Below are 26,476 nucleotides of genomic sequence, written 5' to 3' on the forward strand. Positions count from 1 at the left end.
GTCGGCTTTGGCTCTCAAAAGGTGAAGTGTCCTAAGGTTTAAGAATAAGCTACGCCTATTTATCCTTCCTAGGGGTAACTAACGAATAATACACACCACACACACACACACACACACAGAGAGAGAGAGAGAGAGAGAAACAGATAGACAAAAAGAGGCAAAGCCAGCAGTAAGGGAGGGAAATGAACAATAAACATCAGAGCAGAAAAGTTAAAATTCATATTAAGGAATAGAAACATATTTCTAACTGTTACATAATAGGAGAGATAATGTGTAAGAGACTCTATCTTTATCTCCTACCTTCCTAGTTAATTGGGTTAACTTNAGAACATTGGGAAAAAATCTGGATCTGTTTTAATTCGAAATAAAAAATAGTTTTCCAAAACTGTGTAAAATCTCAAACTTTGATATAATTTGCATCGTATTTGGTGACATGTGCTTCTTTTCAAGCTTTTAAATGCATTGAAAACACATACAGCTGACCCTTGAACAACCACCCCATCATCATGCTGTTGAAAATCCACATACACCTTTCAACCCCTCAAAACTTAACTACTAGTAGCCTGCTGTTGAGTGGAATCCTAATCAGGAACAAAATCAGTTGATTAACATATATTTTGTATATGTATTATCCACTGTATTCTTCCAATAAAGTAGCTGTAAAAAAGAGAATATTAAGATAATCATAAGGAAGAGAAAATACATTTACAGTACTGTTTTGTATTTATAAAAAAAAATACCTGTATATGTGGGCTGGTGTATTCAAACCTGTGTTGTTCAAGGGTCAGCTGTAGTTTCCAAATTGTTTCTTTCAATACATAAAGAAAAATCAACCTGATACTTCATTCTGGATTTGATAATTTGTTTTTTTAATGTCTTATTTATTTCTGAGAGAGTGAGAAAGCATGAGCAGAGGAGGGTCAGAGAGAGAGGGAGACACAGAATCTGAAACAGTCTCCAGGCTCTGAGCTAGCTGTCAGCACAGAGCCCGACCCAGGGCTTGAACCCAAGATCCATTAGATCATGACCTGAGCTGAAGTTGGACACTTAACCAACTGAGCCACCCAGGTGCCCCTACTTCATTCTGGATTTGAAATCAGAGGAACCTTAAGGTAATCCAACTCTTGCCCTGGTGCTGAAGTCTAGGAAGTGGTCAGTAATTTCATAGTAAACAAACTGTAGTAACTACAATAGTAACAAATGAGAACAAAGATTTTCCCACAAACTGCTTCTTATTCTGGAAAAGAATGAGTATATAAAAGTGAATCTTCATAATTAAAGAAAAGAGAAGGATTTTGGCTAAGTGTTTAGGAAGAACAAGAACTTGTGATACTGCAATAGGTTAATGATTGGAAGGGGAAAAGAGCCACTTCACGTAGTTTCTGAATAGAAAATTAACAGATTAATCAAGACTGTTAACAATTGGAAATCATCAGACTTTGAATGGTTGAGGAATTACAAAATAGACATGTGAAAATTTATTTTTGGATAGGCACTAATTTTGCATAGTTCAAAATTCAAAAATATACAAAAGAATATATACTAAAAGGATTACCTCCCACTGTGTTCCCCAGCCATCATCTTTTCCTCCCTGGGGGAAACTAATATTTTTCACTTCTTGGCTATGATTCTAGAAATATGCTCTAAATATGCAGATGTGCTGCTTTTAAACTCCAATATTTTAAAGCTTGTTATTTTGAGTTATTTTGCAACATAGGAAATAATACAGAGAGATTCCATGAATTTGTTAGAGTTTTCCCCATTGGTAACTTACGGTATAGTGCTACATGTTACTATATTATGGTGCAACATCACTGCCTTAACCCTCTGGCAATTAACAATTAATCTGTTCCTCAGTTCTATAATTTTGTCATTTCAAGAATTTCCTATATATGGAATTATATAGATAGTAGCCGTGTGAGATTGGCTTTTTTGTCTCAGTATAATTCTCTGCAGATTGTTGCATGAATCTATAGTTTGTTTCTTTTTACTGCTAAGTAGTATTCCATGTTTAACCATTCACCCATTGAAGAACACTGGGTTGCTTCCTGTTTTTGACTATAATGAATAATGCTGAGCATTATTATTATACACGCTGTAAGTATTCATGTATAGTTTGTTGGGTAAATGTACGTTTTCATTACTCTAGGAAAAGTGCTCAGGAGTATAATCACTGGGTGATATGTAGCTGCATGTTTAATATTTTCCAGAGTGTTTTTCCAAATTGTTTTCCAGAGTGGCTCTGCCATGTTACATTTTTACTAGCAATGTGATTCAGTTTCTCCACATCCTCACCAGCATTTGATGTCATTATTTTTTACTTTAGCCACTATGATAGTTGTGTAAGTAATATCTCATTTCCATAATGGCTAGCAATCTTTCCATTTGCTAATTTGCCATCTATATATCCTCTTCAGTGAAATATCTCTTCATATATTTTGTCTATTTTCTAGTCAGACTATTTGATTTTTTTACTGTTGAATTTTAAACACTTAAAATATATCCTAGATTCCATTTCTTTTTTAGGTATATGATCTGTAAATATTTTTTCCCAATCTTCAGTTTGTCTTTTGATCCTCTTAACAGGGTTTTTAACTGTTTTTGACAAGTTTTAGAGTTTTTATAGTTTTATGTTTCACATTTAAGTTCAAGATTCATTTTTAGTTATTTTTTGTAGAAAGTGTAAGACAGGTTGAGCTTCCATTTATTTTCCAAAATGTTCAATTACTTGGAGCAATATTTGTTCTAAAGGCTATCTTCCACTGGTTGAATTGCTTTCATTTCTTTGTCAAAAATCAGTTTCCAAAGGAGTAGACTGATTCTTCCTGCTTTAATCTTCTTTATTAAGATTTTTTAAAAGCTGTTCTAGGGGCTGTGCCTTTCCATATAAATTATAGAATAAACTCATCTCTGTCTACAAAAAAACCTTGCTGGGATTTTGGTAAGGACTTCTTTAAACCAATTGGAGAGAACTGACATCTTTACTAGCTTGACTCTTCCAATCCATGAACACAGTATGTCTCTCTTTTTTCTTAGATCTTTAATTCTTTCATCAACATTTTGTAGTTTTCAACATATAAACCCTATACCTATACCTCTTTTTCGGAGTGATTGTAAAGTATACTGTATTTTAAATTTTGTTTTCCATATACTCATTACAGATACACAGAAATACAGTAGATTTTTGTTTGTATGTCTTGTATCTTGAGGCCTTGCTGAACTCTTTAAATAGTTCTAGGAGCTTGTTTGTTTGGGGTTTTTTTGTAGATTTCTTGGGGTTTTCTATAGAAAATTAGATCATCTGAAAATAGGAGCAGTTTTCTTTCTTCTATTCCCATCAGTGTGCCTTTTCTTGCCTTAGGTACTGGCTAGAAATTCCAGCACAATTTGAATATGAGTAGTGAGAACAAACAATTTCATATTTTCCTAGTGTTTAGAGGGAAGCATTTTATCTTTTACTATTAAGTATCATATTAACTGTAGTTTTTTTAAAAGATGATCATTATCAAATTGAGAAACCTCCTCTTTACTCCCATTTTTTATGAGCTTTTTGTAAAATCATGAATAGCTGTTGAATTGAATTTTGTCAAATGACTTTTCTCAATTGATGAGATCACATGAGTTTTCTCCTTTAATATTACTATCAATTAATTACTATGGATGGATAACGTTGATTGATTTTTGAATATCAAGCCAGGCTTTCATCCTTGAAATAAACTCACTCAGTCATAGTGTATAGTTTTTTTATATACCGCTGATTTTTATTTGCAAGTATTTTGTTGAGTTTTTTACAACTATATTCATGAGGGATATTTGTAGATTTCTTTTTTTAGTAGTGTCTTTTTCTGGTTTTGGTATCCGTGTTGTATTAGCTTCATATAATGAATTGGGAAGTGTTCAGTCCTCATCCTTTTTCTGGAAGGGACTGCAGAGTTGGTACTAATTCTTTTTTTTTAATATTTATTTATTTATTTTTGAGAGAGAAGAGACAGAGTGCAAGTGGGGGAGGGGCAGAGAGAGAGGGAGACAGAATCGGAAGCAGACTCTAGGCTCTGAGGTGTCAGCACAAAGCCTGACATGGGGCTTGAGCCAACAAACCACAAGATCACACCTTGAGCTGAAGCCAGACGCTTAACTGCTTACCGACTGAGCCACCCAGACACCCCTGATACTAAGCCTTTAAATGTATGATAGAGGTTTTAGGAGTTCTCTCAACCCAGATATTGCTTTTTGGAAGTTTTAAAGTTATGAATTAAATTTCTTTAATAGTTACATGGTTGTTCTTATTATCTACTTCATATTTGGGTATATTTGGGTAGTTTATATTTTCCAAGGCGTTGGTCCATTTCTTTTAAGGTGTCCAACTTATGAGTGTATAGTTGTTCATATTATTTCCTTACTTCCCTTTTAATGTCTTCAGGGTCTCTGTTTTATTCCTGATTTTTATCAATTGGATTTTCTTTTTTTCTTAGTTTTGCTAGAAACTAAGTTTTACTGATCCTTTCAAAAAACCAGCTTTCCATTTCATTCTTTTTCTCTATTGTTGTTCCATTTCAATTCCATTGGTTTCTGTTCTGATTTTTGCCTTGTGTTTATTTTGCTCTTTTCTTTAGACTCTTGAAATAAGAGATTATTGATCTGTGATTTTCCTCTTTTCTAATGTACTCTTTTTAGTGCTACACATTTCCCTCTCAGGATGCTTTACCTGTGTCCCACATGTTCTGAAATGTTATTTTCCTTTTTATTTTGTTAAATAAACGTGTTTTTAAACTTTTCCTCGAGACTTCCTCTTTGATTCATGTGATTGTGTACAAGGTTGTTCTTTTGTTCCAAGTGTTGGGCATTTTCTGGTTTTCTTTGTGGTATTGATTTCTAGTTTGATTTCATTGTAGTTGGAGACGATGCTCTGTATGAGTTCATTTGTTTTAGATTTGTTCAGATTTGTTTTATGAACCAAGATATTGTCCTTCTTGGTGTATATTCCATGGGCATTTGAAAAGACTGTACAGGGGCCCCTGGGTGGCCCAGTCAGCTGAACACATGACTCTTGATTTTGGCTCAGGTCATGAACTTGCTATGCAGAAGATTGAGCCCCACTTTGGGCTCTGTGTTGACAACATGGAGCCTGCTTGGGGTTCTCTGTTTCTCTCTCTCTCTGCCCCTCCCCTGCTCATGCTCTCTATCTCAAAATAAATAAAATAAACATTTTTTAAAAAGGTCATACATTCTTCTGTTCTTGGGTGGAGTATTCCATAGATGTCAGTTACATCCTAGTGGTTGATGGTGTTATTGACCCCTGCTGATTTATTGTCCAGTTGTTCTATCAGTTCTTATAAAAGGGGTGTTGAGGTCTTCAACTATAATTATATGTTTGCTTATTTCTCTTTTCAGTTCACCAGCTTTTGTTTTTACGTAATTTGCAGCTTTCCTATTTGGTGTGGTATACATTAGTCTTTTGGCCACATTGACCATTTAATCATTTTGAATGATTAAATCAGTTTTCTTTGATGTGAAGTGTACTTTAATATTAATGGAGCTACTCTTGCTTTGTTTTCAACAATATTTGCATGATTTTTTTTATTCTTAAACTTTCAACCTACCTATATCATATATTTGATAGAAGATCCTAAATATAAATGACTGATAATGTGTGTGGCTTAGTAGGACAGTCCTAGACCTTAGAAATATTCTTGGACTCCACATGTGTGCTAGAAGAAGAGAGAGCTAAAGGGAGGGTTCAAGTGTGTAGGACAGGGCCAACCCATCTATGGACATGTTGTGCACTGAAGCCTGCTGCCGTAGGTGGTAGCTCTGGGAAAGGACAATAGAAACCTCTGTGGATAAATGCACATAAACCAAAGGACTTCCTACCACTGCCTGTCGTCACCACCTACCCATGGCCTGGCATGGAACTCTCTTGGAACTTTGACCCTACCCAAGGGAATAGGGAAAAAACTTTAAGATAAAGACTGAAGCCTTGAAAGCGAATTAAAGATGTGCTGATCCAGGGCCTGTTTGCCCCTAGATGCACATTCCATGCCCTTCCCCTGTGTGCCTCAGTGTTGCAGAGGGGCTAATCTCTGAAGGGTGTTTTCCTGGTTCTCATGATGGTGGGAGTCTACATTTGGCTAAATGTCAGGCACTGGTAGGAGATCAGAGGGCGGGAGGAGAGGAGAATCTATGGACATTTCCCCCCTTTCCTCTGCCATAGCTGTTTTTTTCCTCTGTGGCCGTATCTCCCAGGCTGGCCATACTGCCGGGTCCCTGGGTTCCAGTAACCCTGTCTTCTCCCTTTATTTCTCCAGCGAGGGACCATGCTCGCTTCACCAACCCCTGTTTAGCTTCTGAGTTCTTCCATTGCCTGCTATCATTTCCTTGCATTTAGTTTTCTGTTTGGAAATACGTGAAGTAGTCTCTATTTTCTTAGTTAGCCCTGATACAAACAAATGGATTTAGAGGAAATGTGCAATGTGGTATTTCTTGCACACTTGGCTTTGTAGTTTCTGGGGGTTTTAAAAAATTTTTTAATATTTATATATATATGAAAGAAAGAGAGAGTGTGAGCAGGGGAGGGGCAGACAGAGAGGGAGACACAGAATCTGAAGCAGCGTCCTGGCTCTGAGCTGTCAGCACAGAGTCCTACCTGGGGCTTGAACTAAATCATGACCTGAGCCAAAGCCCTGCACTTAACAGATTGAGCCATCCAGGAGCCCTAGCAGTTTCTGTTTTATATCCACTATGTTATTATCAAATCTAACTTATCCTGTTCTTGCAAGCTGACTATTTGCCAGGTGATACTGTTTACATCAGTGTATAATCCTTCCCAGACAATCATCATTTTAAAGTGATTTTTCTGGGAAGGATGGCTTGAGGCAAAGATGTAATTTACACAGGGACTTTTGAGATGGAGTGGACTCCACAGCTTTAGAAGGTCTTTCAGATCACAAGGTCTATTCTGCATTTGTCCCTATTGTTTATAAGCACAGTATTTTTCTTTATAGATTGAATAGATCTTCACAGAATATAGAAAAGCTCTGGGAAGAGCTTCCGCATTCCCCACCTCCCCTGAGCCCCAGCCCCTACAAGCCACAACACATCTGAATTAAGGCAATCCCATTCAGAGTCTTTAGGTGGCATGGACATGTCACTCAGGGGCCACACATAAAGCAATTATTAATCATTAACCGCCTCATGAATCGGTTTATTAGGTAGGTGTTCTTTGTGACACTCCAAAACTGAATTTTTGATTGGATGAGGAGTTAAGGCAAGGATGCAAGCACCACCCAAGGAGTGAGACAATTTAGAGACAATGCTCTCTCAAGAGGGCTACAGTGAAGCCTAATAAACTCAAGGGCAAGTGTGCCTGGGTGGCTCAGTCATGTGAGCATCTGACTCTTGATTTCAGCCCAGGTCATGATCTCACAATTTGCTGGATGGAGCCCTGCATTGGGCTCTGCACTGTCATGACAACACAGAGCCTGTTTGGGGCTCTCTCTTTCTGTCCCTGCCCGGCATGCCCCGTGCACACGGAGAGGTCTCTCTTTCTGTCTCTCTCTCCCTCTGTCTCTATAAACAAATAAACTTAAAAACAAACAAACAAACAAAAAACCCAGAAAATGTAAGGGCAAACCAGCACTTTGTTGCTTTTGGCCTAAGAACATCGCTGAACGTTCAGAGCAAAAAGAGCTAGTACAAGGCATTCTTCCGAAAAGGTCTTAAGATAGCAGACAGGACAGAATGAAAGGAAGTTTCCTAATACAAAATATACAATGTTTTGGAAGTAGCATTATGAGAATGATCATCAGAACAATTCATTGCTGTGTCAAACAGATTATGATCTGAAATAACTTTCAGTGTGTTGTCCTAAAGTACTGATGCAAAACAATAAAATCCATTCATTTATTTGAGAAGTTACATACATATCTATGTTGGAAATAAAGTAATTTACGTTTTCTGAAATTGTTCTTTAGAGAATATTCTTCAAAGTTTCCTTCTCCCTTTAACTTCCCATACTCACTTTAGGACACAGAGAGGTAGTATAAAGTGTCTTGTAGCGGAGAAGCCAATGGGCATCGCTCTGTTGAAATAGGGGTATTTGGATTTGTCTTTATATTCTCAGGGGATTTTGGAATAACTTTGAATCAAGATTTGTTTAAATTTGTATTAAGTTTATGCCTTTTGCGTTCAGATAAAGTATTTTATCAAAAAAAAAAAGAAGAACAGTAACAATAAACTGTCTTGGATTGGGACTGAAACATAAATTAGCAACATTTATGAACAATTTCGTCGTTGCACATCCTGGGTTTAGACTCAGGTCAGGCACTAACTAGACATGTGACCTTGAGGAAGTTAAACATTCCAAATTTTTAAGATGTCGATAATTGGTCACTCCCTTACAAATTCGTTGAGAAGTGTAAATTTGGAAATGCTTGTGAAAAGTCTTGGCATATCCTGAGAGCTGAGTGTCACATTCTTACCACTGAGTCTGTGAACCTGTTTGGCAGAGAAGATGCATATGAGTTGCGAGCAGAAAAGTCTTGATCAAAGAAAAGAATTTCGTACAAGAATGGAAAAGATCAAGTCTGCGGCTTCAAAAATAGCCAATCCAATCAGAATCTGAATTCGAATTCACCTCACTCCAGTCCCTAGAGATTTAGCAGTTTTCTAAGATTTGAAGGGTCAAACTTGTAATTTCGTGGGCTTCCAGTGTGCTCAGGGCTGAGTCCTTTAAGCAGAGACACGAATGACAAACATCACCACTCCACCTAACTGAGGAAACGTGCGTGCAGCCAGGCCGGCGCGTCGGAGCGCCTCAGTCGGGCTGCAGGTCTGGACAGGGAGTAGGTGTTACGACGCCTCCCCTCCTTCCCCGTCCGCAGCTCCCCCGCCCCCGCCAACGACTTCAGGCCTCTGAGCGCCTTTCCCGGGCCGGCCCGCCCTTTCTCCGGTGCCGGAGCGGGGCGCAGGAGGCGGGCCCAGCGCAGAGGGGCTGCGCCTCCGCAGCCGGAGGGAGGAGGGCGGGAAGGCGGGCGGAGGAGGCGGAGGAGGAGGCGGGGACTACGCCGGGCGGTAGCTGGCGCCGAGCGCGGTGGGAGAGGAGAGGGTACCCAGCTGGCTCGGCTGGCGGCCTCTGCCCGGATCTCGGCGCCGCAGCCCTGCGCCTCTCCCGCCCTTCTCTCCGGCTCTGCGGCCCAGGCGCGGCGGAGGTGGCGGAGCCCTGGGCCACCGGTAGGTTGCACGGGGACGGCGGTTCCGCCTGCAACCTTTTGTGCTGCAGAATAGGTGGTGGTGGTGATGGGTGAGTGGGTTGGGGGGTGCTCCAGTCACCGAGCTTCGGTGCCAGCCCCAGTGGCGGCACCGCCCCTTCCTCCCTGCCTCGTGTCGGGGCCGGGCGCGCGGTGCCCGCGGTGCCCGCGCGGTGCTGGGGAACCCCGGGCGGGCGGGCCTCCGGAACGGGCGACGAGGCGACCCCAGGGACCCCGAGCCTCGGCGAGCTGGTCCAGGGGCCCCCGAGCTGGAGGCTGGGGTCTGGTGAACTGGGTGGGGCCCATGCGGGGTGCGGGGAGCCCGCGGCTGCTTGGCACAGGGGTGGGGCTGGAGACGCCGTGAGTGTGCAGCGCGTGTGAGTGTGCGGGGGCGTGCGCCCCCGTGTGCGCGCGGCGTGCGCTCGCCGGGGAGGTGCGGGGACGGGGCGATCTGGAGCGCCTCTCCCGCGGCGCGGCGGTGCGGAAGTCCAGGCGCGTTGGCGCGCACGCTGGCTCCTCCGCCGGCGTGCCCGCACCGCGGGGCAGACGGCCTCGGGCCCCCATTGAGAAGTAGCTCTTTCCCCGGCCTGCTGCGCCTCTGGAGGCGCGCCCCGGCCGCGCGCCCGGTGCGACTGCCCCGGCCAGATAGCGCCTCCGGGCGAGCCCTGGAGGTCTTATCTCGCCGGCCCTCCTCGCCCCCGCTGCAGTCCTGGGGATGAGGTCGCCCGAGAGCCCGCAGCCCGCGCCCGCTGCGCGTCTGCGGGTACAGCGGGGGCGGGCGGGGCGCGCTTGTAGTTTGGGGCAGCTTGATGGCCAGAAGCGAAAGCGGCAGATTTGTTGTTGGGCATCGCCGCCCTCTCCCCACTTGTCGCAGGTGGACTTTTATAGGGCAGGTGATAAGCGGAGGAAAGGGGTTTCCAGGCGGGCGGCAGTCAGACGCTGAGCAGGCGGCCCCATTGTGAAGCTGCCAAACTCTCTCTAGTGGTGGAATCTGCAAATCTGCCAGCAAGGAGAACATGAAGGGAACGATGGCCCCATCCTTTTCCCCTTGCAAGTGTTCTACATCCTTAGGGTCTTCCTGCTTCTCCACCTACGTCAGTTTGCATCCGGGTGGGTTAGCGATTAGTGTCGAGCCAAGATGCCTGACAGTGTATGTGCCCGGTTGTGCATAGGTAAAACTGGGGCTGGGAACTTTTTAATCATTTGAGGAAGAATGGAGGCAGAAGCGTTTTATCGCATGCTTGCTACTCCTAGCCCAAAGAGCAATTCTTGCAAAACATTTCTGACGTTACTAGACTCTTCATTTTACATTGTTTTTCTCAGATGAGGCACCCTACAATTTAGAGTTGTTAGTTGCTGTGTGTGTGTGTGTGTTTTAACCCTGTAGAGAAAGTTACACTCTCGGAGATATAAATGATCTCTTCTCAAAGTTTATTTTCCCAGTGATTTCAAACGAAAGTGTTGGTTATTATTGTAGAAGCTTTGGGTACTTTATTAAGTCAAGGCCATGATTTATGCTTACACAATTATGTTTAGTGAATGTTTCACAGGTTTCAGTGTGCATGTGTGCATGATAAACTTAATAAAATGGCTAGGATGAAATAGAAGGATTAATGAGCCCCTAGACCTCTTGATTTGATAAGAATGGTGTATAGAAAATGCTTCTGCCAACATATTAGTTAATAGCAAATGAGACTGTTTAGTAGTGACTGTTATAGGATATAAGAATACATAGAATATTTATTGACCTTGCATAATGGTCTGTGAATTTGTTTACTTTCTTGGTATAACTTTGTATACTTTGGAAGTCTATTGTACACCCTTAGGTGTGGTAGAAGTGATAAAACTTTATATACAGTGCTTAAGTTTTCTTTGCCGTTGCCGATTTATATCCTCTGGGGGAAGAATCCCCTCTTTTCCTCCAGAGAGAACTCTTGGTTTCATCACTGGCCTGTCCGAAGAAGTTCCTGCTTTTAAACTTTCATATATGGAAGGTTAGCCAGTTGCACCGAGTGCACCTGTCGGGTTTCGGTTATGCTTCCTAGGAGGCAAATTTCTTGTAAAGACTGCCTGTAGACCTCCACTTCCAGTTACCATCAGTCATACTTGTAGTGAAACTCCAGGTTTTTTTCTAAAAGTAGAAGGGTGACTTCACATAATGGTAAGACAACACTGGTAATCTAGCTGTAATTTCTACTAGCAGAAACAGAGGGGAAAATGAATGCTGCACTTTGAGGGGTTTGCTATTGAAAGAACTGATATTCACGTGAGAGACACATACTTGTTTTACTGAACCAATTATGGGCTGTCTTACCACCCTGGTGAGATTAGTGATTTGTTTGTAAGGTCGAGGATGGTTTCGGAACAGTCACACCCTACTCAACAGCTCTTAAAATTATTGACGGTTTAGTTTTTATGAGTTACAAATGGAAAAGTAAGGTTAAAGGAATCTCTAAGGGGAGCATGTAGGGTAGGCACAGCTAAGCATTTTGTTTTCATTGTGTGTGCTGTCGTTTGGCAGCTAAACCGTTTTATTTCTGCTCAGTGTTCTGTGACTTGGGAGATGTTTTGGTCCTTCTCTTTTTTGTTCTTAGAGTAATCTTTGAGACTGGTGGTTGCAAAATATTTTCATTAATCTGAATGCAACTTTTAAAAGTTGCTGTTTTTTTCCAAGTGCTTTTTTTAGAATTACCGATCTGTCCTCAAACAGCTACTCTGAGAAATACTACCTGTTTCCCTTTTTTTTTTTCCTTTGTGTTTTGGAATCTAGAATTAGAACCCATAACCTCTACTCTACCAGTTTCGTTTGTGTAAAATTTTTCTTTTCATAACATGATCTTTAATGATTAGTGGGATTTATTTACCAGAATTTGCAAGGCTATTGCCTGGCCTTCATATTTATAACCATATGGTGCGGAAGTGATAGATGTTAATTTTTTTCCTTATTGCTTTTTTGTTAGTGTATCTGTGCACTGATACTTAGGGCTTTTTTGAATGTAGAGATGTTGTGTGGGTTTGAACATTTCCATGTGGGAGCTCTCGGTAGAAAAAACACTCCATCTCTGGGTTCCTAAGACCACTCAAGTTTCCCTTTCTGTGTGTTAGATGTCTGTATTTCCATGTCTGTCTGTCTTTCCTTCTCACCTAATCTCCAGCTTCACTTCTTGTATTTGCCTTGGTGCCTGTACAATGCTGGGATAAGACTCAAGAAATATTGTTGAATGACAGAATGAGTAAATGAATAATTGAATGGCTCAGTGGATACCCCCAAAGAAATACGTTTCAGATCTGTATGGGAAGCCAGTGTGCAAGCAGAAGGGACTTTCTTTCCCTTCCCCTCCCCCTTTTAATGCATTGCCTTTTCATTGTTAAATATTACTTTTGAGTAGAATAACAGTGTAATTGCCAAACTGGGACACTTTCGAGAGATAAAGGGCGTGCTATAAATAATCATGCCAGAGAACCAGCTCTGAACAGACACATGGCCACCCTACTTTTGAAGGACATTCTTCTTTATTTACCTGTTTTGCTATCTATCACCTTGCCTGTGAAATTTGACACACTTCCTAGTTAATGTTTGCAAACTTTTCTGTCTGCAGAAGATTCATTTGCAGTGGTGTGTTGGGTGTCTTTTGCTTAGTCACTCATGGCCTCCCTACCCAGAGGCCTGTGGGAAGTCCTTGGCCATGCTTAGTTTTCCCTGTTTACAGTGCTTACAGGGTAATGTCACAGGGTTTTCTGTTTGTTTCGACTGTTTCTAGCTGGAAGCATTATGTATTCTAGCTTCTGGTCTGTTTACTTCAGTCTGTCTTTCTACACAGCATTTAGTACATCTTGTAAGAATTTCACGTGAGTGCTTTTCCCTCTTGCTGACTGTTTTTGAGAGGAGATATTGATACCTCGCCAAGCCTTCATGTTCAAAACATTGGCCAGAATCAGTTGCAAGTGTTAAGAGATTTATAGATTTTTAAAGTATTCTAAAAATGCTATTTCAGTCTAAAACTTTATTCTAGATTTGAAAGCAGAGGAGCCTTAAAGTGATTATCTCCGCTTGCCCTGGAGCTGAAGTGGATATTTAGGAAATGGTTGGTAATTTCATAGTAAACAAAGTGTATTAACTCATCATCCCCATTATGCCAGTCTCTATGGGCTTTGGAGTCAGACTGGTAGGCGTTCAGATTCTTGCTCGGACTCTCAAATAGTATTACTTGGTTGAATACTTCAAAGTGAGAGTCGTATTTTCCACATGGAATAGCTATAAATCGCTTACAGCTTTTGGCATAAAGAAGGTGTTCAAAAATACTGGTTGCTTTGTTATTAAAAACCCAGTCCTTTGGGAACATTCAAATTACACTCAATTGTTTCTAGTAGATGAGGGTTAGCCCTTCCTTTCGTTTTTTGTTTTGTTGTTTTTTTAACTAGTTTCCTTTATAGGCAGTCTTTAAGTTAAATTCTTATACTAGTGTCTGGTCTCATTCTTTTAATTTTTCCCCTTTTCATCATCTTTATCCTCCTCATCTTAGCCCCTGTGCACAGAGAGCAGGTGGTACACACACAACAGAAAGCAAAGTCCGAAATGAGTAAAAAATGAGACTGTGAAGGAGCTGCTGCACCTTGGTGTTGCCCGGGTGGCTCCCTTGAACTCTGTGTTTGTATTCTATTTTTGGCTTGGCACTGCCATATTAGGGATAATCAGTTACTACGCTTTGTTTACTATGAAATTACCAACCATTTCCTAGACATCAGCTCCCAGGCACGAGTTGGATAATTACTTTAAGGCTCCTCTGTCTTCCAATCCAGACTGAAGTTTTAGGTTGATTTTTCTTTGCCTGTTGAAAAATGTTGGAAAATATATTTCTTCAGTGCATTTACAAGTTTGAAAAGAAGCGTGTATCACCAAGTATGTGATGCAAATTCTATGAAAGTTTGAGATTTTACTTGGGTTTTGAAAACTATTCTTTATTTTGCATTAAAACAGATCCAGATTTTTTCCCAATGTTCCTCATCTTGGGTTTTCATTCTAAAATTTCTAAAAGTCAAAATGAAATTTATCTCACTTTGTGATAGATGTAGCCCTGAAATATTCANCCTTCCCAGGTAAGGGCAAGACACAAAGGAGATAAATGCTAGAAACTTTATGCAATATGGTAACTCTGAAGAAGTATTTTTCAAATACTTCAAGAAAAAGAAAGAAAGAAAAACAGTGTTTTCTAAGCAGCAGTCTTATGAAGGATTTTTATCGTTGCTATTTTGTGGCTAAAATGTGTAGACGCCAAAACCTAATTACATTACAGTAACATCACACATCCATAAAGGACTTTGCAGAACATGTTCACCTGCCTCCTCTCATTAGATCTACGTAACAACTGTATGAGGAGGAAGGATGATATTGTCTTCGTATTAAATATTACCCTTGAAGCAAGGTCAAGAGGCAGAGCTGTTAGCAAGGCCAGGGCTAGGACCTCTTTGTTTTGACCTCAGCCTCAGGGTTACTTTTTCCATAGGACACGCTGAATCTCCTGAACACATGAAGAGGCGGTAGAATTGACTTTTAAACCCCAAAGTTTTTGTGTCTCTCTCTTTAGCCCAGTTAGCTGCTCTTAGTGTCAGGGTTGAATTTCAGCAGCATAATACAGAGGAACAAACACGATGAGATGTTTGAAGTTTTATTTAGCTGAACAAACTCAAATTGTTTTAATCAAATGAATTAATAATGTATCTTCTCTAACCTGTACCTGGTGTTAGTACCTCCTGCTAGTTTCATCCTCTTTTGCAGTTAGAATTCTTATAATTGCTTTGTAAGTTGTGTTACTTGTTAAATTAAAGGTTTATTTTTATATTCCATTAGTATCTGGAGTAGAGCAGAAAAAATAGTATGCCTGTGTTCCCTTGGGACTCATTGGACATTGTACAGTGACATCTTCTGGGACTTAGTCTGGTGAGTTATATTTTGCTTTTTCTGTTTGTTAACCAGTTGTGTGAACGTAGTATCGTAATGTGATTTAAGGACCGCGTAAAGAGATTAATGTGAAATGTCAGTGTATCATTGCAAATATGTGTACTACAGTTACGAATTTTTTCATGATGAGAACTGAAATTACTGTTGCAGAATGAGAATGTTATTATCTTGAAGTGTTTGCTCTATTGATTGGGTACATTTTTTTCTTCTTCCCCTAAGACACAGGAGGTTTTATGGGGTAAGATTTCAAAATAGAGTGGTTACGAGGTAGTTGCTCTAATTTCAGGGAAATTTTAGTAAAGCTTGAATCCCTAGGGATTGGCACAATAATTTGCAGAAAAGTTCCAGTTGTATATTATCTTACATAAAGAGTGGCAAACAGGTGACTGAAGGGAGCATCGTTTTTACTTGGTCATGTTAGCGGTTCACCGCAGGTGTGACATTCCTTTTATTATGCCATGAATTTAAACTTGTTAACATTATTCAGGGCTGTTGTCTTCTTTTAGTTCTTTTTCAGTGTGTCATCTGTGTATCTGTGCTAACACGGGTATCCATGTGACTCCACCTCTTTGAAGGTGAAAAACATTTAATAATGATCTTTGTGGCTTTTTAGCATTTTAAAAAGTATATAAGTGTGCGTTCGTGCTTTGGTATGTCATTCTGCTTGGGCAGTGTCTTTGTAGGTCCTTGCTTTGAATTAGAGTCGTCATAATCCTTGGTGGGGGGGAATCCTTGGGGAAAAAAATCTAGTTTCCTAATGAGTGATTTTCAAATTAGCAGTCAGCAGCACAATGACTCAAAAGAATGATGGGGAAAAACAGACACTTTTGTGTCAGTAGGTAAATATTGCTTATCAGATTTATGAAAATGCATTTTAAAACTTTGACCAAATGGAAACATTACGAAATTTTCAGTTTTGAGGGAAAAAGCAAGAAGTTTGAAAACTGAAAGTACAAAATGCTTTTAGAAGATATTGAGTAAGAAATAATGTGGCTGGGTTATTAACTCATCTAATTTAAAGAAAGCACAAAACTGGGAGAAGTGAGAAGAAGGTACAGGAGTGTGTGTGTGTGTGTGTCTATATCTTTTTCTCTAGAAGCATGCCTGTAGACATATGTATGTATACATAATTATAGATATATTTGTAAATGAAAGAGCAGTCTAACATGTCTGCACAAAGTGAAATGAACCAACTCAAGAAGTAGTAAGTTACCTGTAATTGGAGGTATTCAAATACACATTGAACAGCCATTAAGATTCCCTCAGATTCTGAGATTAGATAATTTGAAGAATTTTTAAAATGAGGATAGTCAAAACCTTGGAAATATGTGACAGGCTTCTTTTATTTTTAAAGTCAGGCATATTGACGTATAACATATATAGTGAAATTCACCCTTTTGTGTAGTTTAATGAGTTTTGACAAATGTATCCAGTTGTGGAATGACCACTACAGTCAATGTGTAGAATATTTTAATCATCCCCCAAGATTCCCTATACCCCTTTGTAGCCTTTTGCAGTCATTGATTTTTTCCAGAATGTCCTATAAATAGGATCATACAGTATGTAACATTTTCTGTCTGCAACTTTCACTTGTGTAATGCTAGTCTGCTCCTTTTTGTTGCTGAGTGATATTCGATTGTTTGGATGGACCACACTTTCTTTTTCCATTTCCCTGTTGATGGACATTTGGATTGTTTGCAGTTTTTGGTGATTAAGAATGAAACTGCTAAAAGCATTCATATTCAGCTCTTCGTGTGAACATATATTTTTGTTCTTCTTAGGTAAATGCCTACAAGTAGGGTAGGTGGTATATTCAATGCCACTTATTTAAAGTACAGGTAATTGCCAGACTGCTGTCCAAAGAGCTGTATCTGACAGAGGCTGCTAAAAAGCTAAAGTAACTAAACCAAAGTATGTGCAGATGATGGGGCCCTGTTCTCATTGAGCACTGATTTATTTTTATCTTATATCCAATTCTAACAAGTTCAGTTAGCAAATAGTTTTTAATCCCACAGTGGATTAGAAACAGTAAGTTAGAAGGCCTTCGGGTAGGTTGTTAGCAATTCGAAACATACAAAAATAATACCCACCAAGATGACCAATAATCACTGATTGAAAACAAACAAACAGAAAAAGGCAGGGACTTACAGGAGTGAAATTCTTCTACCTAATAAGTTCTCTGACAAGTTCCTGAACGTGTCTGCATGGTAGAATCTTCTGGAGAGCCTAGGCTGTACCCCTGATGAATTTAATTGCAAATCTGAAGCAGAGCACAGACATCAGTATTTCTTGAAGCTCCTTGGATGATGTTAGCATGAGTACAAGTTTGGGAACTGTGTGCTGCAAGCCCAGCATGATGAAGTTGACAGAGCCAGGAAATCAGGAACTACGTGCCTGGCTCTGGGCAAGGCCCTGCCTTCATGGCTTCAGAAGTTCAGCATCCATGCCATCCAAGCTCATTCTGGCATTCAAATTAGGCAGTTCTAGATATTACTAGATTGACAGTAGTCATGCTTAAGAGACTCCATTTTCCAAGAGCCGGCTTTATTCCAAATGGTTCATTTCTTGAAAAGGATTTGGTTCACATGGTGACATTTTTGTTCTGTATATTTAGACAGTTATATCTGTTTTCTCTTAAATGGAATTGCTGTGAGTTACTAAAAGCAGTTCAAGCATATGGAACAATTTTTTGATTACTGGTGGTGACTTTTTTTGATAGCCTGATTAAAAAAAAATGCATTCCCAGAATGCACTATTTCTCAAAAAGAATTCTTTGTATGGCAGTTGTGAAACTTCTCAACTATTTTCAGAGCTGGCCTAAGGAGCTAAGGCATTTAGGTTATATTTTTTTAAGGCTCCTTGTGCCAAATGCTTAGGAAGTTTGACTTCCTGGGGAATGTTCAAAGCTGAACAGATTTTACACAGGTCACAGTCTTTTGAATGTGCTCATCTCGCTATACTGGGTTCCCTACATGTGTGTTGTAGTTTGTACCTGTTGGCGTTAGTTGCAACCAAAATTCATAATTGCATGTGGTACGTAGTGTTTTTAAAATACGCACTGTGTACATTTTCTAGCAGAAGATGTAACCTTGTAACATCTGATTTTGAGTGTTATCTAATTTTGAATCCTCATCTATTTCAAAGAAATAAATGGCACCCGTGAATACTGTCAGGTCTTTTGTGTTTTATAAGTAAATGTCAGTACCTTTGTGATGGATTAGATTGTGAGGGAACTGATAGGAATTAAAAAATGTTTTTTAATTATATAAAAAAAATTAAAAGATATGTATGCATTATATGTGTTCTTGGAACTTAAGAAACTCACTTTTAAAACTAGTGTTCAGCTACAAGTTGACTTTTCTGTTCTCATTGTATTGTTCCAGACTCTTCTATCAACAGAGATTTTGCTGCTTTTCTTATTATAACAATACTTTTCCCGTTTTCTGTTTCCAGTTTTTATTTTTGCTTTAAACTATATATGAAAGGCATTAATGGAATCAATAAGGTTATTGTTGGTCTCTGATTTCTGGTGTTCAGCCGTCCAGAAGTTAGCATTGTGCCTGATTTCCCGCCTCATGTTCATTCTTATTGGTGCGGTGGGAGAGGGTGCCTGTTGCACATACCTGCAGTATTTACAACAGTTCTTGTCATCTTTTATCTTGGCAGTATGCATTTGTGATGCGCAGTTTATTTTAGGATATGAAACAAAATGCTTAGTCATGAGCGGTTTGTAAAGAATAACAAACCCATAAGCAAATTTTTCATGGTAAAAATACAAAGCATGTTCTGCCAAACCAAGGCCATCTCCAGTTGTAGTCATGGTCGCCATGTTTCCTAATCAGTGTTTTTAGTAAGAAATTTTGCTGTGTGAAATACTGGACATCTGTCTTTAGCGTCACTGGTGTATTTTTATTTATTTACTTTTTTGTAGGATTGCAAAATTAATAAGTACCTACACTTCTTCAGGACACACTGTAGATGTGTTCTGTACTACTTCTGCCCACTTAAGAGATAACCTGTGCACGTTGATTCTGTAACTGCTCCCAGGATCTTGCTCCAGTGTGCAGAGGCAGTCAGGAAGTTCTAAGGAACTTAATAGCATAAAAAGTTTGCTTTCAGTCACACTGAAGAATGGAAGGCATGCTGCTTGGTCAGCATTCCACCTAGCTAAAGACAAAATATTTGCCAACCAGCGTTGCCTTTTCTGAAACCCAGCCGCCACATAGCTTTCTTCATGCTGCACAGTTGGGTGCTCTTTAGAAAGGCAATACATGAATTAAAAAGGAGCCTTTAAGAAAAAAACCCTAAGCAGTCTGCAAGAGTTCAGGTTGTTGCACCATTGACACTCCTACATGAATATTAAGGTCTCAAGATGTTCTCATGCATTTGGCAGCACACTGCACACACCAATGAAGCCACCTCAAAGAGCTGTTAGTTTTGAGACTGCCTGACTGTTTGGAGCAGAAATACTGATGTTTTTGTAGCAAAAAGTGCAAACAGTTCTCCAGAATTTACAGTTGTGCGTCAGAAGAAATTCAGTAGGTTGCAGCCTGTTGTGTGTATCTCAAATAGCGTTTTTATGTTCTGGCACAGTGAGACTGTAATTCAGAAATCTGATGTAGAGTATTGACCTTAGTTACTAGGCTAAATATTTGTTAAGAGTATATTAGAAATGCTTGTTTCTTTGACTTTATGGTTCAGTAGTGTTTTCTAACAAGAGAGCACACGTTATTAGCAAAACCTGATAGATTTCTTACACCAGGGCTGCTTGGCTGAAATTTCCAGAGCTCTTAAACCATAGCTGTTTCTTTTTTTTTGACAGTCTGGGTGAAATCATTTGTCTATCAGATAGATTGATGTCTGCAGATCCTGGTAGGTAGTTTTGCCCAGGCCAGGTGATATTTCATGTGTGTTGTTTGGCTGCTGGAAACTGGAAAACTCAAGCAGTGGTGGTTACATACCTCATGTTTCATGTCCCATCAAATTTTGACGTTTATACATCACTTTACTCACTGTCTTAAGTTTTCTCATTTTCTAGGTGCTTATTTTCTAGATAATATATAATTTCTGCCTTTTTCTGTCAGACCTTTGTGTCCTGCCATTCTTTCTCCTCATCCTCTAGCAATTCTAAGAATTCCTGATGGTCTGCCCTGATGCAGTAGAATTGGCTCAGTATAGGAACAAACTTTTAGTCCTGTTGACCACAGAAGCTTGTGCCTGCTCTTCTTTATGGTGGTTTTGTGTGTTACCTTGCTTAGCTATTTTTATCCCTCAGAGGCAAAAAAAGAAGACTTCCATTCTAGCTCTGTTTGAACTGTTACCCAAATCAGAATGGGTGGAGTGTGAACTCATGGATTTAGGAAAGTATATAAAGGAACAAATGAGAATGCAGGAAGGTGGCTGGTCGAGGTCTGTGGTTTGTCATGGGTTACCAGATTTGGAAGAGACCTAAACCATTGTGTCATTTAATGTGGACTAACTGCTGGAGTGTCCTCACCTAGATCATTCTTGCGTGGGGCATCCATCTGGGTGTGTGCTTCCTTTCCTCTGCAGCCCCTGTTGATTTTAGCCTCACTGACTCTCCTCATCTTTCAGAATGGAATATCTAGAGAAGTATCTACACTTCCCGCCTGTAGCTGCCTGTCAGTTTAGGTAGGTTGGAGACCTTGGATCTGTCCTCCTGTGCTCCTTCTGGGCTATAGAATTAGTGAGAAAGGAAGTATTAAATTAGTTTGTCATTTGGCTTAGAGTCACCATTTGTTTATTCAGCATAAGGTTTGATGAGGCTTGGGTTCTCTGAAGTTGATTAGATAAGAAATCTTCAGCTTTTTGCATGCATGTCATAGTAGCTGATAGTCACCTACGATTCCTGTCCTGTTAACAGAGAAATAAATTACACGGTCAAATAGAAATTTATTTTTACATTAGTAATATAGAATGAAGCCAATCACTTTAAGGCCGGAAGATCTGAAGAGCTACAGTATTTTGATTAAATTCAATTTGGAAATGCATAGTCTAAGATTTAGAGCAAGAAGTAAGTAGAGCTCTGTGGATCCCTTTGGCGTTTGCTGTATGTATCTCAGGAATCCTTATTATTGTTAGTTTTCAGTTGTGCTATAGTTTTGGGCTGTAGTGAGGACAGAATAGTATCTGGGAACTTCTTCATAGTCTCGGTTTATTTTTTTTTATTTTTATTTTTTTTNTTAACTGACTAAGCCACCCAGGCGCCCCTCGGTTTATTTTCTAATGAAGGAAAGTATAGTGTGTAAATGAGGAAATAAGGTTCTTTATTTTTTTCTTTTAAGTTAAGCTTTAGAATTGCTTGGATTTTAAATGAATACACAAACATTGGGAAGTGCTTCAGTTACGAAAAGGTTGTTTTACAAAGGGGTTTATAAGAATTTAATAAATTTATTTTTCAATAAATTTTTCATCTTAAAGTTTGTTACTATTTGACATCATTTTGATTAGCAATCTGAGACACATAAACTCTGGTTTCCTACTTCTAATTGATGCTCGAGTAGAAATAAAGTTTCCCTGAGATGACAGGGATGTCGCTCGGTTTTCTTACTATTTTATTTTCCAAAATTTGATTTGTCTGCAGCTTTCTAGAAACCTGGCCATTATTTGTGGTACTTGTTATCAGTTGGGTTTTCCAAACTGTGTAATGTGGTAATCGTGATGAATAATAGCAGCATTTATTGAGAATTGTTCTGCCATTTTTTAAATTATTCAAAATGCAGGGCCTTAGGTATTGCAAAATAAAATAACTCTCAAATCAATAGCATATTTTCTGGTTAAATAGTCAAAGTGCATCTGATATTTTATATAAATTCAGTATTAAAAATGGCCTGATTTATTGGATTTGGGGTTTATTTTTAAACTACAAAATGGTTTGATTTAAACAATTTATTGGGGATATGGGAGGAAGAGTATCCACAACATTTGAGGAACTTATCCTGAAGGCACCTTCATACCTTAAAAAAAAAAATTGGGGATCTGATTGGAACCTTTGTAGAAATTCATCCGTTTTCATCTTTCCTTATATGCCCCTCAAACACAGTTGGAAAAAAAATCGTAGGCATGAAGAGCCAAGCACTTATTTTAAATTAAATGATGGAAAGTGTAAAGATTTAAATTTTCAAGCTGGGAACATTTATACACAGTTGCAAAACTGTGTATATTTTTATTTGCTTAATGTTGAGATCTGTATTTGATTTGTTTAATATCACATCAAGGAATAAACTGTGCGATTGTGTGGAGTGCCCCATTTAGAGAAGTATTGTTTTCTGTTTGCTCCTCATCCGAACCTTTTAATAGTCCTCCAGACTTTAATTTAACCTGCCTTTGAGTTCTTGAAGTCAGAGAAGTAGTAGTCATTTTATGCCTGCTCCGGAATGCTTTATAGACACAGATAAAAATCTGGCGGTTGTACGCTGGCTGTTCTTCAGGCCAGTGTTATTTCATGCTCCCTGAGCCTTCTACAATGACCAGCTTGGCCCAGGGTTCTGTGCCTCATACCTTTACAATCTGAGTCTGTTTGCTTTCAGGGGTGTGCGGACTGGTGCCTAAAATGGAAGTGGATGTTAATGGAGAGACCAGAAGCACCCTGGCCACCCTGCCCTTGCCAGTGGCGGAGGCGAGCTCCCCGGGAAAGGCAGAAGCAGAGAAGCCGCGCTGTTCCAGCACGCCCTGCTCGCCGATGCGCCGGACTGTGTCGGGCTACCAGATTCTGCACATGGACTCTAACTATCTGGTGGGCTTCACAACCGGTGAGGAACTCCTGAAGTTAGCCCAGAAGTGCACAGGAGGTGAAGAGAGTAAGGGAGAAGCTGTGCCTTCCTTGCGCTCCAAACAGCTGGATGCGGGACTTGCACGTTCCTCTCGTTTGTATAAAACCAGAAGTAGGTACTACCAGCCATACGAGATTCCAGCGGTCAATGGCAGGAGGCGAAGGCGGATGCCCAGCTCAGGAGACAAGTGCACTAAATCTTTACCTTATGAACCTTACAAGGCCCTCCATGGGCCCCTGCCTCTTTGTCTTCTTAAAGGTAAGAGGGCTCACTCCAAATCTCTGGACTACCTCAATCTAGATAAAATGAACATCAAGGAGCCAGCTGACACAGAAGTGCTCCAGTACCAGCTTCAACACCTAACCCTCAGAGGGGACCGTGTGTTTGCTAGGAATAATACATGAATGACTTGCAGAGAGTGTAAACCAGTTTAGGTCAGCCTGTGCTTGGCTGGAAAAATCCACTGTTGTACTCTGTACAGGACTCTTCATGTTATAGATGGTTATATCAGCTCAGTGTTCCTGGAACATAAAAATTGTTTGGATCAAATTTCGACTACAGGAATGAAATCACAGGTACTTGGGGGAAAATCGTTCTAGAGTACGCAACTGCAAAGAAAACAGAATGTTGGCCATTAGTCTGTATAGCTTTTTAGCTAGGAAAAAAGGCTTCGGTACAGTAATACCATCTTTATGATTCTGACACTCAAATTGGGAATGTTATCTGCTTGGTTGTTGCTGACTTGGTATGATTCATTAGAAATTTATATCTTTAAGTACTCAAGTACTTCTTTAATCTCTGTATTTTACTATAAAATGTATGTAATGATTTGTTTTACAAAATTTAGAACTTGAACATTGCTGAATTGGACCACTTTTTATTTTTAAATATTGAGTTTAAAGATTTTATAACTGGTTTTGCACTGAAACAAATTAACATTTCAGATTGACAAGAGAATAATCTTTCTTCACTTGCCTCAATAATACTATTGAGCAATGAATTTTTTTATTTCCGCATGGAAAGTTATTGATCTCTATGGCTGTAAAATATTTCTTTATAGCATTATTAAAGTGTGTCTTAATACAATTAAATTTGGGATACAAAGTATTTATTTTACAATGGGTGGGGGGAAGCTTTTCCAGAAAGTTTCCAATATGAACTTTTCATAAGTTAAAAAAGTTACCTTTCTAAGTTAAAATTCATCTGGAACTTTAAAACGGAAAGGATTCTTTTAATTGTGGATGATAGGCATAATACTGTTTGCATCTGAATGTTCTGTAAGTGAATGAAACTTTAATAGAAGGACTCATGATTTCTACTCTCGAATGCTTAAACTAAGTATGAAGTGATACCATTCAGCATGGCATTGGGTCATTCCAGTTTTAGTTCTGTGCAGCTCAGAGCGCTCATTGAAATTTCAGTTTCTAGGATTAGTGTGGGAGCCTAAAGGGCTTCCACAGTTTTAATGGGTTAATCCTGGATTACTTAACAATTTATGTCAATTGCACTGGTTTAATTTGTTGCTAAAGAAATAATGCCCTGGCTTTAGTAACAAATACAGCTCAACTATTCTTGAATATATTTTGAGGAAAATGTATGTAACTTAACCTTTTGTAAAAGTTTCTATTTCTTTTTTCTTTGTTGACTCTTGAAGGTGCAATTTATTACCGAATTGGCATTTCTGGCAGCATAGAACTGCTTATTTTAAATTTTATTTTGGGGACTGTGAGTTTCTTAGGTGTTAGCAATTTTGCTTATAAAATAAGAACGCCTTTTATTAATGAGTGGGTCATTCCTGGTGCAGATATGACTTTTATTTAGCCAGAATGAATGCAAACTCTATTTAGAACAGAGTAAGTATTAGAAAACCCTAGGAACTCTTAAATAAACATTTATTATACTTTCACTGAGACAAATCATGTGAAAGAGCCTTGGGGAAGTTGACCCATTTCTTAAGACTGAGTTGATCAGATTTCTTGGTGGGCTGGAAATTTTCAGCTGTTGTATATTTCAAAGTAAATTGCACCTTTGTAACATATTGTATTGACGAATGATCACTAAGATTAACTATATCTATACAGTCATTAGTTTGACAAGAAATAGAATCCTGTCAGATGCCAAAGAGTTGGGATTTTTACGTTTAATGATTAAACAACGTTATTTATTGATGATTTACCCTGTGGAACTGTATTATTTCTAACTATGAAATAAAAGGGTGATGTAAACACACATTGTTGTGTGGTGCTTTAAACAAGGTCCATCATCAGCAGACTAGTTACTGTTAAAGAATTCTACCTAAGGACTTGTTTTTAGGGCTCATTTTTGTAAAAAAAAATTACTTTCATACCTCATTTGCATTTCAGGGTAAAGGATATATTCATGGCAATGGTATGTATTCAGTCCATGAGGAAGCACAACTGGGTGCCTGTGAGATCTGTCCCTGCGTGTGCACCTAAGTCATTTCTTGAACTAAATAAAAATAGTTGCTCTTTCGTTTTGGTTTTAAAGACAAGTGAACCTCTGTGGCAAAAATGAAGGGGTAGGAAGTTTGAGATACGACATATTTGCAATGATCTGGTTAGTAAAGAGAAATAAATTTCAGTTTGGTTGTAAGTTTTGAAAGTCTAGATCGTAGTTTACAAAGTGTGTTTGGAGAGCTTTTTTCAGTCTTGTTTTCTCTGCCCTCCATGATCTTGTGCTCCTAATGTAGGTAGTGTCCTATCAAGAAAAATGGTTGGACTGGATCACTTTTTTTTTTTTTTTTTATGTTTTATTTATTTCTAGGAGAGAGAGAGACAGCGTGAGCAGGGGAGGGTCAGAGAGAGAGGGAGTCACAGACTGAAACAGGCTCCAGGCTCTGAGCTGGCAGTCAGCACAGAGCCCGACGTGGGGCTCGAACCCACGAACCGCGAGATCATGACCCAAGCGAAAGTCGGACGATCAACCGACTAAGCCATCCAGGCACCCCTAGTCTGGATCACTTTTAGCTGCAGGAAAAAAACAATCCCATTTTGTATAGACTTTTCATATGGTTTCTGGTTTTGAGCTCTTCCCCCCTCCCCCATTTTTATTCAGCTTAGTATTTCATACTAAACAGGGCTCTGTTGGCCATAAGGCACCTGATGATGTTATACAGTGCCTGCCTTTAAACAAATTGCAGTACCATACGATTTTTTTTTTTCCTTTTTGGAAGAATACTATGTTTTAGAGGCTCAGCTGATGTATAGAAAGGCAATGGAATTTTACTTTTAAAAAAAATGTTTTTAATGTTTAGTTTTGAGTTAGAGAAAGAGAGAGTGTGAGCTGTGGAGGGGCAGAGAGAGAGGGAAACGCAAAATCTGAAGCAAAGCAGGCTCCAGGCTCTGAGCTGTCAGCGCAGAGCCCTCTATGGGGCTCAAACCCATGAACCATGAGATCATGACCTGAGCCGAAGTCGGACCCATAACCGACTGAGCCCCCCAGGCACCCTGTGTGGAATT

General features: G+C 39.6%; 1 protein-coding gene across 2 annotated transcripts; it reads left to right on the forward strand.

Annotated features, from left to right (window-relative positions):
* The first annotated feature begins 9,076 nt into the window (after positions 1-9,076).
* Positions 9,077-25,226, forward strand: MACIR (macrophage immunometabolism regulator). Of its 2 annotated transcripts, XM_077757152.1 has the most exons (3): positions 9,077-9,228; positions 15,094-15,183; positions 22,755-25,226. In XM_077757152.1, exon 3 carries the CDS (start codon positions 22,778-22,780, stop codon positions 23,399-23,401), a length of 624 nt encoding a protein of 207 aa, XP_077613278.1. In that variant the 5' UTR covers positions 9,077-9,228; positions 15,094-15,183; positions 22,755-22,777; the 3' UTR covers positions 23,402-25,226. The 2 variants fall into 2 exon arrangements, with proteins under 2 accessions (XP_077613278.1, XP_077613279.1); XM_077757153.1 differs by lacking the exon at positions 15,094-15,183.
* Positions 25,227-26,476: the final 1,250 nt, after the last annotated feature.

This window comes from Crocuta crocuta, unplaced genomic scaffold (assembly GCF_008692635.1).
Source record: "Crocuta crocuta isolate KB4526 unplaced genomic scaffold, BGI_CrCroc_1.0 scaffold131, whole genome shotgun sequence".
NCBI lineage: Eukaryota > Metazoa > Chordata > Mammalia > Carnivora > Hyaenidae > Crocuta > Crocuta crocuta.